At 41.3% G+C, this 12,213-nt stretch overlaps 2 protein-coding genes across 14 annotated transcripts in view; one reads left to right on the forward strand and one right to left on the reverse strand.

Moving 5' to 3' along the window:
* Positions 1-12,213, forward strand: part of MEST (mesoderm specific transcript) — a 114,798-nt gene that overhangs the window by 11,453 nt on the left and 91,132 nt on the right. For 4 of the 10 annotated variants that reach the window (XM_082473111.1, XM_082473109.1, XM_082473110.1 and 1 more), the window contains 9 exons: positions 259-336; positions 460-596; positions 749-807; positions 1,898-1,938; positions 2,793-2,863; positions 3,116-3,217; positions 4,590-4,666; positions 5,850-5,913; positions 6,484-6,655. In XM_082473111.1, the coding sequence (XP_082329237.1) occupies positions 259-336; positions 460-596; positions 749-807; positions 1,898-1,938; positions 2,793-2,863; positions 3,116-3,217; positions 4,590-4,666; positions 5,850-5,913; positions 6,484-6,631 (777 nt within the window). In that variant the 3' untranslated portion in view covers positions 6,632-6,655. Of the gene's footprint in view, positions 1-258; positions 337-459; positions 597-748; positions 808-1,897; positions 1,939-2,792; positions 2,864-3,115; positions 3,218-4,589; positions 4,667-5,849; positions 5,914-6,483; positions 6,656-6,839; positions 8,153-12,213 lie in introns of those variants that run through there. The other 6 variants (XM_082473114.1, XM_082473115.1, XM_082473116.1 and 3 more) reach the window with 3 other exon arrangements.
* The window catches only part of COPG2 (COPI coat complex subunit gamma 2), a 144,617-nt gene continuing 140,789 nt past the window's right edge, over positions 8,386-12,213 (reverse strand). For all 4 annotated transcript variants that reach the window (XM_082472922.1, XM_082472924.1, XM_082472923.1 and 1 more), the window contains 4 exons: positions 10,430-10,527; positions 9,546-9,684; positions 9,146-9,244; positions 8,386-8,666 (listed from right to left, as the gene is read on the reverse strand). In XM_082472922.1, the coding sequence (XP_082329048.1) occupies positions 8,536-8,666; positions 9,146-9,244; positions 9,546-9,684; positions 10,430-10,527 (467 nt within the window). In that variant the 3' untranslated portion in view covers positions 8,386-8,535. The remainder of the gene's footprint in view (positions 8,667-9,145; positions 9,245-9,545; positions 9,685-10,429; positions 10,528-12,213) is intronic.

Here is a 12,213-nt window from a genome sequence, read left to right on the forward strand (position 1 = left end):
TAAAAAAGTCTTTGGCAATCCGGGAGGGATCATTGCCAAGTTAAAAAGTGCTGGAGTTCCTCCCTCAATGGAGATTAATTATAAGGAATAAAGCACTTTCCAGGAGGATCATTTGTGGGCCTCTTGTGGTTTCATGAGATTTTCCCTTTATTGAAGTCTGTTTATTAAGCTGAGATAGGGATGAAACTCCTTTGCTGCTGTAGGTTGAAGAGGAGGAGCAGGATTAGAAAGACCAAACCATCCCTTTCCTTCTTGTAGATTTGGGAAGGTCTGACCCTCAGGTTTCATCGAGTGATTGCCCTTGATTTCTTAGGCTTTGGCTTCAGTGACAAACCGGTAAGCAGCATCTAGATGGGGCAGTGTTGCGGGATGGGGGTAGGCAAGGATGGAGGGGTCAGGCTGGCAGACACACCTGCACCCTTGACTTCATCCTGTGTATCTGGGCTCTCCTTTCCCTAGAGACCACATCACTATTCCATATTCGAGCAGGCCAGCATCGTGGAGGCTCTTTTGCGGCATCTGGGGCTCCAGAACCGTAGGATCAACCTGTTGTCTCACGACTATGGGGATATCGTTGCTCAGGAGCTGCTCTATAGGTCAGTGAAGCCATGACTTGTGTACGACTCACAGGTTTCACTCGTTTAAGATGAGAGAAGTACATTGTTCTGGGTTCTTTCTGGCCCTTTTCACTCTTGGGAGTTTGTCTTCAGCTGCTCAGTAAGCTATGTGTTTCCCTCCCCGTCTCTAGGTTCAAGCAGAATCGATCTGGTCGGCTTACCATCAAGAGTCTCTGTCTGTCAAATGGAGGTAACTGCCTTGGAGGCTGGTGGAAAGTGAGGTGTAGCTTAGAGGGCCACATTTAGATACGGCAGTGACGTCTAAATGGTAATCTGATGGTACTGCAAACAGACCCAAGCAAAGTAGTGGATCTTTACCTCTTTCGTGCCATGAACCGCTTTGTGGTCTGATGAGATTTACTGACGCTTTCTCAGAATAATGTTTTTAAATATAGAAAATAAAGTAAGATTACAAAGGAAACTGATGATCTTGACATAAGTTAATAAAAAGCTGTGTTATGGTAAGATGTGCTTTTTTAAATGTATTTAATACATTTTCCAGCAAGATCTTGTGGTGTGTCTGGTAACAACTGTGATTAGTAGTGGGGAGTGCAGATGATATTTCGCAATCTCTGCAACAACTGCAGTGGGTTCTGCAGACATTTGAGATGAAGCCACAGGTGCTTCTACTACTACTGTGGTTTGTGTCATAAACTCTCAATTCACAGCAGTGCCAAGTTTCAGTTGGAAATTAGTGAGCCCTTGATTAGATCTTTTGGAGCTGTTTCTTGTTCTTTGCCTGCCATTGAGCCTGGCTTGTAAATGCATGACTATCCAGCTGTCCCCCGAATACCTTAGAATACCTTACGGGCAGATGGGAGAGGAGCCTGTCTGTCCCTTTATCAGTAGCTCATGGCTTTCTCCCACTGACTCTGGAAAAAATGGAAACGGAAAAGCTCTAGGTTTTTTGAAGGATCTACACTTCTGAAAAATCTCTGGTTTCCTTTGCAGCCCGACTAGTTAACATTATGTATTCTGAGGAATGGGTGGAAACGCTAAGGGGAGCCAGAGTCTAGTCGTCAGCAGTGTGGATGACCGTGACGTATTTTTCCCTTCTCTCTACAGTGGGGAAAGTGATCCCAGTGGGATAGAATTTGACCTGGTAAACACAGAATTCCCTGGAGAAATAATAAATCACAGTACTAAGTTTTTATTTGTAGTTCGGTTTTTGGCAGTAAAAGCCCTCAAGGTGACTAATAGGGTGAATTGTCTCCGATAATGGGCCTATGTTTGGCCTAAGATTGTTGGTAAATAACTACCCTAAGTCTCTTCTCCTACAGGTATATTTCCTGAGACTCACCGTCCTCTCCTTCTCCAAAAGGTTGGTTACTCCACTGACTAGATCTCTAGTTTTTAAGGTTTCTACTGATATAAATAATGCTGGTATCTTTACAACGGCCATACCTGCTCTCATGGGCTGTAGTTAAAATCTGTTTCATCGGGCTTCCCTGGTGGCGCAGTGGTTGAGAATCTGCCTGCCAATGCAGGGGACACGGGTTCGAACCCTGGTCTGGGAAGATCCCACATGCCGTGGAGCAACTAGGCCCGTGAGCCACAATTACTGAGCCTGCGCGTCTGGAGCCTGTGCTCCGCAACAAGAGAGGCCGCGATAGTGAGAGGCCCGCGCACCGCGATGAAGAGTGGCCCCCACTTGCCGCGACTAGAGAAAACCCTCGCACAGAAATGAAGACCCAGCACAGCCATAAATAAATAAATTAAATAAAATAAAAAATTAAAAAAAAAAAATCTGTTTCATCATGAACTCATGTTAACGAAGTTAATTTTTTCCTTAATAAAGGAAAAATAAAGCAGTAGAAGTGACCCCTAGATAAATAAAGGCTTATTTCTGAGAATGAGAGCAACAGATATTTGGAGAAGTACAGCTATCTAAAGAGTTGTGTCATTAGCATGATGTTTGAACAAATTGGGATCCTAGTCTAAAGTTGAATATATCAGTTAAAAGTCTTCGGGATTTAGCGAAGTGTAGAATGTAATCTTAAAGGGAATTAGAAATAGGTTTGTTTTCTATGGGAGAAGAATGTGGGTAAGCAAAACAAGAAACTAAAAGCCAGTAGATTTGGCTAAAGTCCTTTTTTAGTTCCTAGTATAAAACCTTTTATCCTGGATAGTTGTTTTCTTTCTTTGGACTATTGATTTTTACTTTTACACCTATAGCTTCTCAAAGATGGAGGCATGCTGTCACCCATCCTCACGCGACTGATGAACTTCTTCGTATTCTCTCGAGGGTAAGTCATTGTCAAAGACTGATTCACTTCAGCATGGGAACAATGTAGTGAAAAGTTGCTGCCATTAAAGTTCTGGGCCAAATCTTAGGGTTTGACCCTTTAAAGTAAAGGTGTTGACCACTTGCCAGGCAAGTAGTAGAAGGAATTCATAAACTAGTCAAGGGTCAGACATACATGACCTGAGGTTCCAATCATACTTGATGTACTGAGTTCTTCTCACACTTACCTTTCTGCTTTTTTGGACTCATTCAGTCTCACCCCGGTCTTTGGGCCATACACCCGACCCTCTGAGAGTGAACTGTGGGACATGTGGGCAGGGATACGCAACAATGACGGGAACTTGGTTATCGACAGGTAAGAAATAACCCTTTGCTTTGGTTTCCAGAGACACTTTTTTTGGGAAGTGGGGAAAGATGTGGGTTTGTGTGTTCTGTTCCTTGCTTTCATAACCACAAGAAGAGTGGTTATGACCTATGAGGCAAACCAAAAAGTCATGCTCTGTACTTTCTAAGAAGAAAGAAATTGAGAAAAGAGTGAGCTCTGAGCCTAAGCCATTTGGCACCATAAGTTTGGATAAACAGCTGCAAATTCTAATGCTAATTTAGTCTGTAACTGACTGACTGGCAAATCGTCTTTGGACCTTTTGTCAATAGTAAATGTTTCAAAATGTCTAATCATAATTCTGAAAGGTGCCTAATGCCTCTCTCAAAGTACAGATTGTTTCCTTTTTCATATCTTTTCTATAGCAACAGGGACTGAGAAGGGAGGTTTCTCTATCTTGTACAAAGAATCCCCATGCCTTGGTTCAAATGAGAACGTAGCTGCTTTCACAGAGGGACCTAGAGATAGTGTATCCAGAACTACTTGGGGTAAGGCCCTGTCTCTTTGCCAGCTGGGTCATTGTAGCTTCCAGTGTGTTAGCTGGTGGCTCTGCTGGGAACTGTGAGGTCGAGGGAGCCATTCCTCCCTAACCCCCATGGGACCCTTGAAGATTCATTTTAATATAAAAAACTGAGAAACAAAGCCCTCTTGTAAAATTCCCTTGTGCTTTCAAGAAACTAAATACCACTTCTAAGAGGTGATATTTGAAGTTCACAAAAATAACTGTCCTGCAGTTGGCAGGCAGAATAATTAGAATACATGAGTTTGAGTTCTAAAATGTAGCTATGACATCTTACACTGTAGGATGAGGACTCTGCCTCCATTTTATCTGTGGTCAGATGAAATGCAGAGGTTGAAGCTTTGTGCTCATGAACTTCTACACTGAGAATTTTAGAAGTAGATGCCAATTTAGAGATCATGTAGTTCAGTTTCTTAAAGATGAGGAAAGATGTGTGTGTTACCAACAACTTTTGAGTCACAGAGCTTGTTAGTGGTGGAGCCAAAATCAGACCTCTAGACCCAGACTTTAGTCACATGTAATCCAAAGTAACTTCCAGCCTTCCTAGATTTCATTCCCCGCTTAATAAACACAAAGAACCATTAATTCTAACATCGATAGTAGGCATGATCACTGCCATAGCTACATGGTGGTTAACTCTAGAGGTTAACAGAAACGGGTAAATTAAGTGGGCCATTCCCAGGAATGCCAAGTTGCTTCTGGATTAAGAAAACATATTGATCGTGTTCAGTAGGTTGTGTTCCTTGTGGTTCCTGTCAGGCCTTTGCATCCCCATAACAAAAAAAAGTTTCTTGTTTTACTCTTGCTGACTTATCTGTCCTATAGTCTCTTGCAGTACATCAATCAAAGGAAGAAGTTTAGAAGACGCTGGGTAGGAGCTCTTGCCTCTGTATCTATTCCCAGTGAGTATTTCTATATTACCTCTTTTTTCTTTTTTTAAATAAAATTTATCTTGGGCTGCGTTGGGTCTTAGTTGCAGCGCATGGGCTTCTCATTGCAGTGGCTTCTCTTGTTGCAGAGCATGGGCTCTAGGCATGCGGGCTTCAGTAGTTGTGGCACAAGGGCTCAGTAGTTGTGGCTTGCGGGCTCTAGAGCGCAGGCTCAGTAGTTGTGGTGCACGGGCTTAGTTGCTCTGCAGCATGTGGGATCTTCCTGGACCAGGGCTCCAACCTGTGTCCCCTGCATTGGCAGGCGGATTCTTAACCACTGCACCACCAGGGAAGTCCCTGTGTATTACCTCTTGATAGGAAAACTGAGGGACTATGGGTTAAATAATTGCCAGACTTAGCAAACAAAGATACAAGATACCCAGCTAAATTTGAATTTCAGATAAACAACAAACACCTATTTAGGATAAGTATATGCTATGCAGTATTTGAAATATACTAAAAAAAAAAAAATCATTATCTGAAGTTCAGATGTAACTGGCCATCCTTTATTTAATCTGGCAGCCAGTGACATGTGTTGTAGAGAAGTATATAAAACATTGAGATCCTGTTGCAAAGGGAGTTGGTGTCTCTGTCAGGAGTGAGAGACCAGTTTCTGTGCTGTGCATTGTCAGTAGCTGCCACATTCAATGCTGAATTGCTGGGAGAGCAGGCTGTTTAGATTACTAATCAAGAGGCTATAGGTGGTCTCTGCTTGTCTCTTCATTCTTACGGATTTAAAAAAGAAATTCAGTGCACTATCTCACACAGAGTAATTAGTGCTCAGGATATCATTGGTTGATTTCAAATGTCAAGGGTCAATTATAACTGAAGAGAGAGGCTTAAAGAATGACAGTCTTCTGGATTTATAAAAATGGAATGTTGGAAGTGGGGCTTATTCCTTTTGGTCCAGGGCACAGAAGAGATGAAGGGACTGAACGGTTGTTTACAGGAGAAAAGGTCTCAAATGGACTGATTTTTTAGGCTTATTCCCATATGTTCCTTGTAACCTACTTATTGAAAGAAGCTAGGTTTTCTATTATAAAAAAAATTATTTAAAGAAAAAAAAATTTTTTTGGGGGGGGTAGTTAATTTTACAGTGGGAATAGGAAAATGGATGTGAGAGCTGTTAATAATTCATTCCTCTTCCCTTTCCTAGTTCATTTTATCTATGGGCCACTGGATCCAGTGAATCCCTATCCAGAGTTTTTGGAGCTGTACAGGTGAGTCTCCCTCAGGGGTCTTTGTTTTCTTAGTACCTCATCCTGTGACAGTGGTGAACAGGTTTGCCTGTTGAGGGCTGTTGCTCTAGCCTCTGTCTCCGACCTCACTGGCTGTTCATCTAGGAAACACATAATAGAGGATGAAATGGGGAATCTTACTCTCACATAATGTAAAGATCAAGAAATTCAGTTATACATTCTCTTGGTTTGTACAGTCTGTTTTCACTATCATAGTTACTACATGTTCCGAGATGTACAGGTAAGAAACAGCTATCACGTGAGCCAAGGAATGGAAGTGGATATATTTTAAGAAACGTTTGCTTTAGTCTGATTGTAAAGCCAACTCATTGGCCTCAGCTGAGGAGACTGCATGGGGAGAATGAACTGTGGGAAAGTGCCTTCGCAGGTTGTTCTTCTCTCTAGGTATTTATTTGGAAGGTGTCGGAATATGAGAGCTTGATTATGTCACATAAAAATGTTCCATACCTTCACATGGCCTAGTAGAAACAGCCCAGTAGTAAACAGCTTACATTTAATTTTAAACAAAAATACCCTCTCTCATCTCCTCAGGTTAAGCAAGGTCTTTTGTTATCTTTACTTGGACAGTGAATTGCTGAATGGCCCACTTCTCCAAGGAGCTGGAAGTCATCCCGCTCTGACATGTGTTGTATATGTGTTATATTTTCATGTTGTTGTCTGTTGGAATATGAGCATTTAAAAACTAGTCTGTATACATCATAAATGGAATTGGCAAGTTTATCTGCCTAAGATAGATATAATTCCAAAGTAGAAGGTGAATAAGCTCTCTCTTGGTTCCTTCCAGTGTGGTATGTCCACAGGGGCGTTTACTAGGGCTGCCCACTGGCTTACATCCCTCCCCCTCCCTCCAGCCTCAAGTTCACCTACATGCTGTTCTCTTCCACTAGGAAAACGCTGCCGCGGTCCACAGTGTCGATTCTGGATGACCACATTAGCCACTATCCACAGCTAGAGGATCCCATGGGCTTCTTGAATGCATATATGGGCTTCATCAACTCCTTCTGAGCTGGAAAGAGTAGCTTCCCTGTATTACTTCCCCTATTCCCTTATCTGTTGTGTATTCCACTTAGCAAGAAACGCCCAAAAGAGGTCCTGGCCACCAACACTATTCTCTCACAAAAGTCCACCTGACTCACACTGGTGAACAGCATATAGTAAAAAGCCAGCAGAAGCTCTAAGGGTGACCTAATAGTCCACCTCCCATTCCTTTGACATCTGATCAAGTGTATGGACTTGCCTTTGTGTTATTAGGAAATTCTGATGGGCACTACTACTCACTGATGCAGAAAGATAGGCAGACATTCTTTCTTTCTTTTGCATAAAAGCCTTTGAAACACTTCTATGGACTTTTCTGAAATATTTAGAAATGCTAATTTCTGGCCCTGACTGGAATTATCTAAAGGTGCCACCTTCACCTCGCCTTGAATGGCTTTAATTCTCTAAGTGACACAGATTCAAGTGAGAATGAGTCTCCCTCGTCATAACTTTGGATTTAGTTTCATTAGCTGCTTCTAACTGTAGTCATTTTGTTAGATTTTGGTTTCAATAATGCAGTATTCTAAGTATACTTTAAGACTATGATTTACCTACATGTATTATGTATGTATTTTATAAGGACACTAAACCAGCAGACACTTACTCTAGCAGAGTAGTTTAACCTTATTAAACATGTTTCATTTCTGAGTAAATTGAACTAAAGCCAAGCTATTTATAGAATTTCCTAAAATCACAGAACATTAAGGACAGTAGTCTCTGTGCCAGAGATTTACTGTTATTTGCTGTTAGAACTGGTCTTTCCAGCTAATAACAGTCGGACTCGTCATACCTCAGTGCTTAGAAGCATGTCCCTCCTGAGCCAGAGTGGAGAGGAGGGGATCGTTGTACAGTCCAAGTTACCAGGCTGAATATATACTGATTGCTCAACTTCTCGTTGGCTGTCCCAGAGAGGGTTCCTCATGTAGCTCAGCAATTCCTGTACTTTACAGACGGGAAAGTTCCAGAAACTTTAAGAACAAAGTCTGAAAGTTCTATGAGCAAATGGTGCTGAATACTTTTTTTTTTTAAGCCACAGTTTCATTGTCTTAGTTAAAACAGGATTATTAAGTGGTGATTTTAAATTCTTTTTTTTTATTAGCAACTTCAAGTATAACAACTGGAATAAGTGTTTATTTTCTATTAATAAAAATGAATTTTGACAAAAGTGGACTCTGGCTCCCGCTCCCCCACCACCCCTCTGGGATAAAAGCTTTCCAACATTGCCAGGAGCTTTCAGATACACAGTGAATTAAAGAATTTAATGAAGTTAAGCAGCTGGGGCATAGGATAGTATTTGATTTTCAAGATCACCCAAAGCTGTACTACCATACCAAAGCTGACCAAGTGTAATAAAAAGAAAAAGGAACAAAAACAAAGACATGCACAAGGACAGACATCTGCTTGATCTGCTGGCTCAGGGCCAAACATTTAATTTGCTTTTCTGAAGTCATTCATTTTTGAAAGTATGATTCTGGGAAATTCATGCCAATAGCCTGAAAGCCCACTGACAGTGAAGGGTACATCAACTTCATCTCACCCAGTAAAAACTTATCCAACAGAAGCCAAGATAACATCTACAGGTGTTCCCTCTTTGCTTCTGACAGTCACCTGCATGGTCACCCCATCTGCTAAGGCCAGCCTGGACCTCACCAATAAATCATAGCCACCTCTGTATACACCTGAGAGGAAAAAAGTGAGGAAAACCATGTTAAGAACTCAAAACAAGCTCTGAATAATGAAATTTATCATGCTCTGCCTGCATTTCCTTTCTATTATTTTAGTTTAGCTTTTCTAGAGATTTGTGCTTATGGTGGGAATTGAATCCTACATACAAATTCTAAATAATCTTTTGTATTCCCGTAATACCAGGTACATAGAAGGTATTCAATAATATTGATATGGAGTACTTAAGCGGGTGGCACTGGTATCTGCAGAAGAGATTTAAGTGTCTTGGGCCAAATATACATCTTAAAAGAACCATCTAAGAATAGCATGCAAATTAAACAGCTAAAACAAATTATTCATTTTGATGGGGCTTCAAGTTGTAACTCATATAATGGGATAATGGGACAGTAGCAGGGCATGAGATGCCCGTGCACATCCCTTCCTATCAAATTCTGCAACAAAATGAAGGAGAAATCTGGTGAAAGTTTCTTACCTGCCAGATAGAGGGAATGGGAATTCTTGTTCTCAGGTACTTTGTCTGACCTCTCACATGGCTGCATGCCCAGAAATGTGATGATGTTGTTGACAGCTTCTGTGTTGAGAAGATTGATGCAACCATATGAGAAAAGGTCAGCGTAGGGATCTGCCTCTGCACTAGTTTGTGCTGGGAGGTGGGGGTGCACGGGGTTGGCGGTGGTGTGTGGAGGGAGGCTACTGGACTGGAAATGGGTTGACTCTGTTAGATGATGAAGACAGCGTTCTGGCGTTTTAAAGTGAAATAGTTTACGGAGTTTTTAAAGAAAAGGGAGTCCTTTTGGAATAACAAATATGCCTATTAGGTGTAGGTGTTAGACTGCTATCAGGCAATATACTGATAGCAAAATTGTTCTCACCTTCAAGAGTTTTGGTAGAACTGAGGGCAAAGGTCTCCTCTTTCTCAAAGGTGTCGCCTACCTCTTCCCAGGCAGCAGCAAAGTTAGGCTTCATTACCTTCTGAATGTGGTCAGACACAGTTACTTCAAGATCTTCTAGCTAGTGGGTTAACAAACAGGGGTCAGAAAATGAGTCCTCTCAGTTCAGTAAAAGGTGGAAGAGACTAGTTCATTTGGTTTTATCATCCTGTGTTATAGCCTTTGCAGGAGCCTAGGAAAAACTCTACTACCAAGCTAGTTTGAAGTTCTGTAGTCTGGATAAGTCTAACAAGGTAGGCCCTAGCAAAGGAAAGCAAGAAAACAGGTCATCTGGCTAGAGCCATATTCAGATCAACGTCTGTAGCCCTGGTGTAGGTACAAAGCAGTCACATTGCCACACATAACTGCAGAGTTCAAGCCGTACAGGGCCTTCTGAACTTCGCATTCACGAACAGGTAGATATTTCTAAAACTTCTCCCTGCATTCTGTGAAGGCTTATCAGTCCATGATGTGGCTACATTATAAGCAAACTAAAAGCTGCTGAACAACAACAAAAAACCCCTACCCCCAATACTTTAAATAAAACTGATCTCAATGAAAATCATTTTCATCTCTTAATTATCCCTATTATAAAAACATTAAAAAGGGTGAGTTTTGCTTTAATCAGTAATGAAGTGGTAAATCCTAATTCTCTTTGGCGTGATGCACTCCCACGACAGAGGAGGATTAGCGCAGGTCCTCCTCAGCTGTAATGTGTTTGAGAAGAATACAGTCCCATAAGTTCATGTCAGATGAAAATGTTCTCTCCAGACAGAAGTCACTCAGTGAGTGGTGCAAGGGGTCAAAGTGCGTCTCGGGAGACTCACCACGTACTCATCATCATACCCCTCCTCAGCTGGAACCCCCGTGTCAGGGTCGCAGTCCCGGACAGTGAATTTCATGGTGCAGCTGAAGGTACCTGCAGCTGGAGGAGAGAGAGCAGGAAGCCTGTGTCAATGGGCAGCACAAGCACACGGTTTCCATCAGTAACTTAGGAAGCACCATCTGCCCTTGGCTCTGTGTTCTGAATTATCAAGTGACACATATGTAGGCTGTTTTCTATGGTCGTAGTTCTCAAAAGAAGCCGGTAGGCTGGACTTTAAAATCTATCCCCTGCTGCGAGTTAGAATAGTACAGAAAAGACAACATGGGCAAAACTCTGTTTTTATATCCAGATAAGGAAAGCAGAGGGTATAGCTCAGTGGTAGAGCATCTGACTACAGATCAGGAAAGCAGCAGGGGAGACACTTTTTAAGGGGCTTTTTGCCATGCCTGTCAAAACGTTAAGAACCACTACTTTAGGAGCTGACAAAGCATAAAATATGGATGGTACAAAAGCACACAGATTATTAATTTAATACTAAGTATATCACAGTCTCGATATCTTTACAGATATTATATCTGTAGATTGTGGACCAACAGTGGGTTCAGAGATCACCAGAATGAACTTGCTTTATGTCAACTTTCAACCTTTAGTGAGTAGGTCAGTAATGAAGTTCTAATATCGGTGAAGTCAGTGTCGTACAATGGAAAAGCAAGTGGGCAATTATATGTTTTGAGATACTCCGTGGAAGAAATGAAGGAAAATGAAGTCTTCATGAAGAAGATAGGATTTTCTGAACTGTCTGAAGGAGGGGATTTATTAATCATGGATGAAGAAAAGGCACATAAGGGTCTAGTCCATGGTCTGGAAAAGGCTTATAGGTTTAAAAAATTTCATGTGTGTGTATATATATATATATATATATATATGAAACTGTGGAGTTAGAAAGTTACTTGGGGGATAGGCAAGGACAGGAAAGAATAGACTCAGATGTAAAGACCGTATATGACAGGTTGGGTAGTGAGACTTTCATTTGTTCAGTTTTAACTTTAAACTCCCTCCATCCAAAAATGTAGAAAATGTCAATACATTTATAATGTAAAGGTGTAAATGAATATGCCAGATCCTTAGATAAAAAGACGACTAAGACATGACCTTTTTCCCCACAGCTGATTGTCTAGGAGTTGAATAACAGTGTGTGTGAGAGATCTACCTATATATACCTGTGACATTACAATTTAGTACCATAGGTTCTTTAATATAAGTTTTAATAGAGTGCTATGTGGGAGTGCAGGATTAACAGCCTGGGAAAATCATAAAAAATTTGAAAGGATGTACAGTTTAATTGGATCTCAAAAGATGCAAAAGAGCTTTGGCAAGCAGAGGAAGGTACACGAGCTAAAGGAAAGAGGCTAGAAAGGCAGTGGTGTAATTGGAAGCAGTAAGAGAGAGGCTAATACATAGGTGCTGAGAAGAGAATTTGTTTAGGAACAAATCTGAAATACCTTATATTTCAAAGGAAGGAGACTAGATATTTTCCAGCAGGCTCTAGTGAGCTGAGGCAGTCAAGAGATTGAAGTGTTAGAGCTAATTAAAGCCACTGGTAGGAATCCTATGAATAGGCCTGAATTCAGAGAGCAAATGAATTCACTCTAGCATACCGAAAACAGATGATGGGAATGGATTGCCCCATATAGGAAAGAGTGTACCTATCAAAACTACAGAATGTATTTCAGTGCAATAGGGGGTTGATGAAAGAAGGATCTTGTTTAAATTAAGGTAGGATTT

This window comes from Balaenoptera physalus (assembly GCF_965194825.1).
Source record: "Balaenoptera physalus genome assembly, chromosome: 8".
Classification (NCBI taxonomy): Eukaryota; Metazoa; Chordata; class Mammalia; order Artiodactyla; family Balaenopteridae; genus Balaenoptera; species Balaenoptera physalus.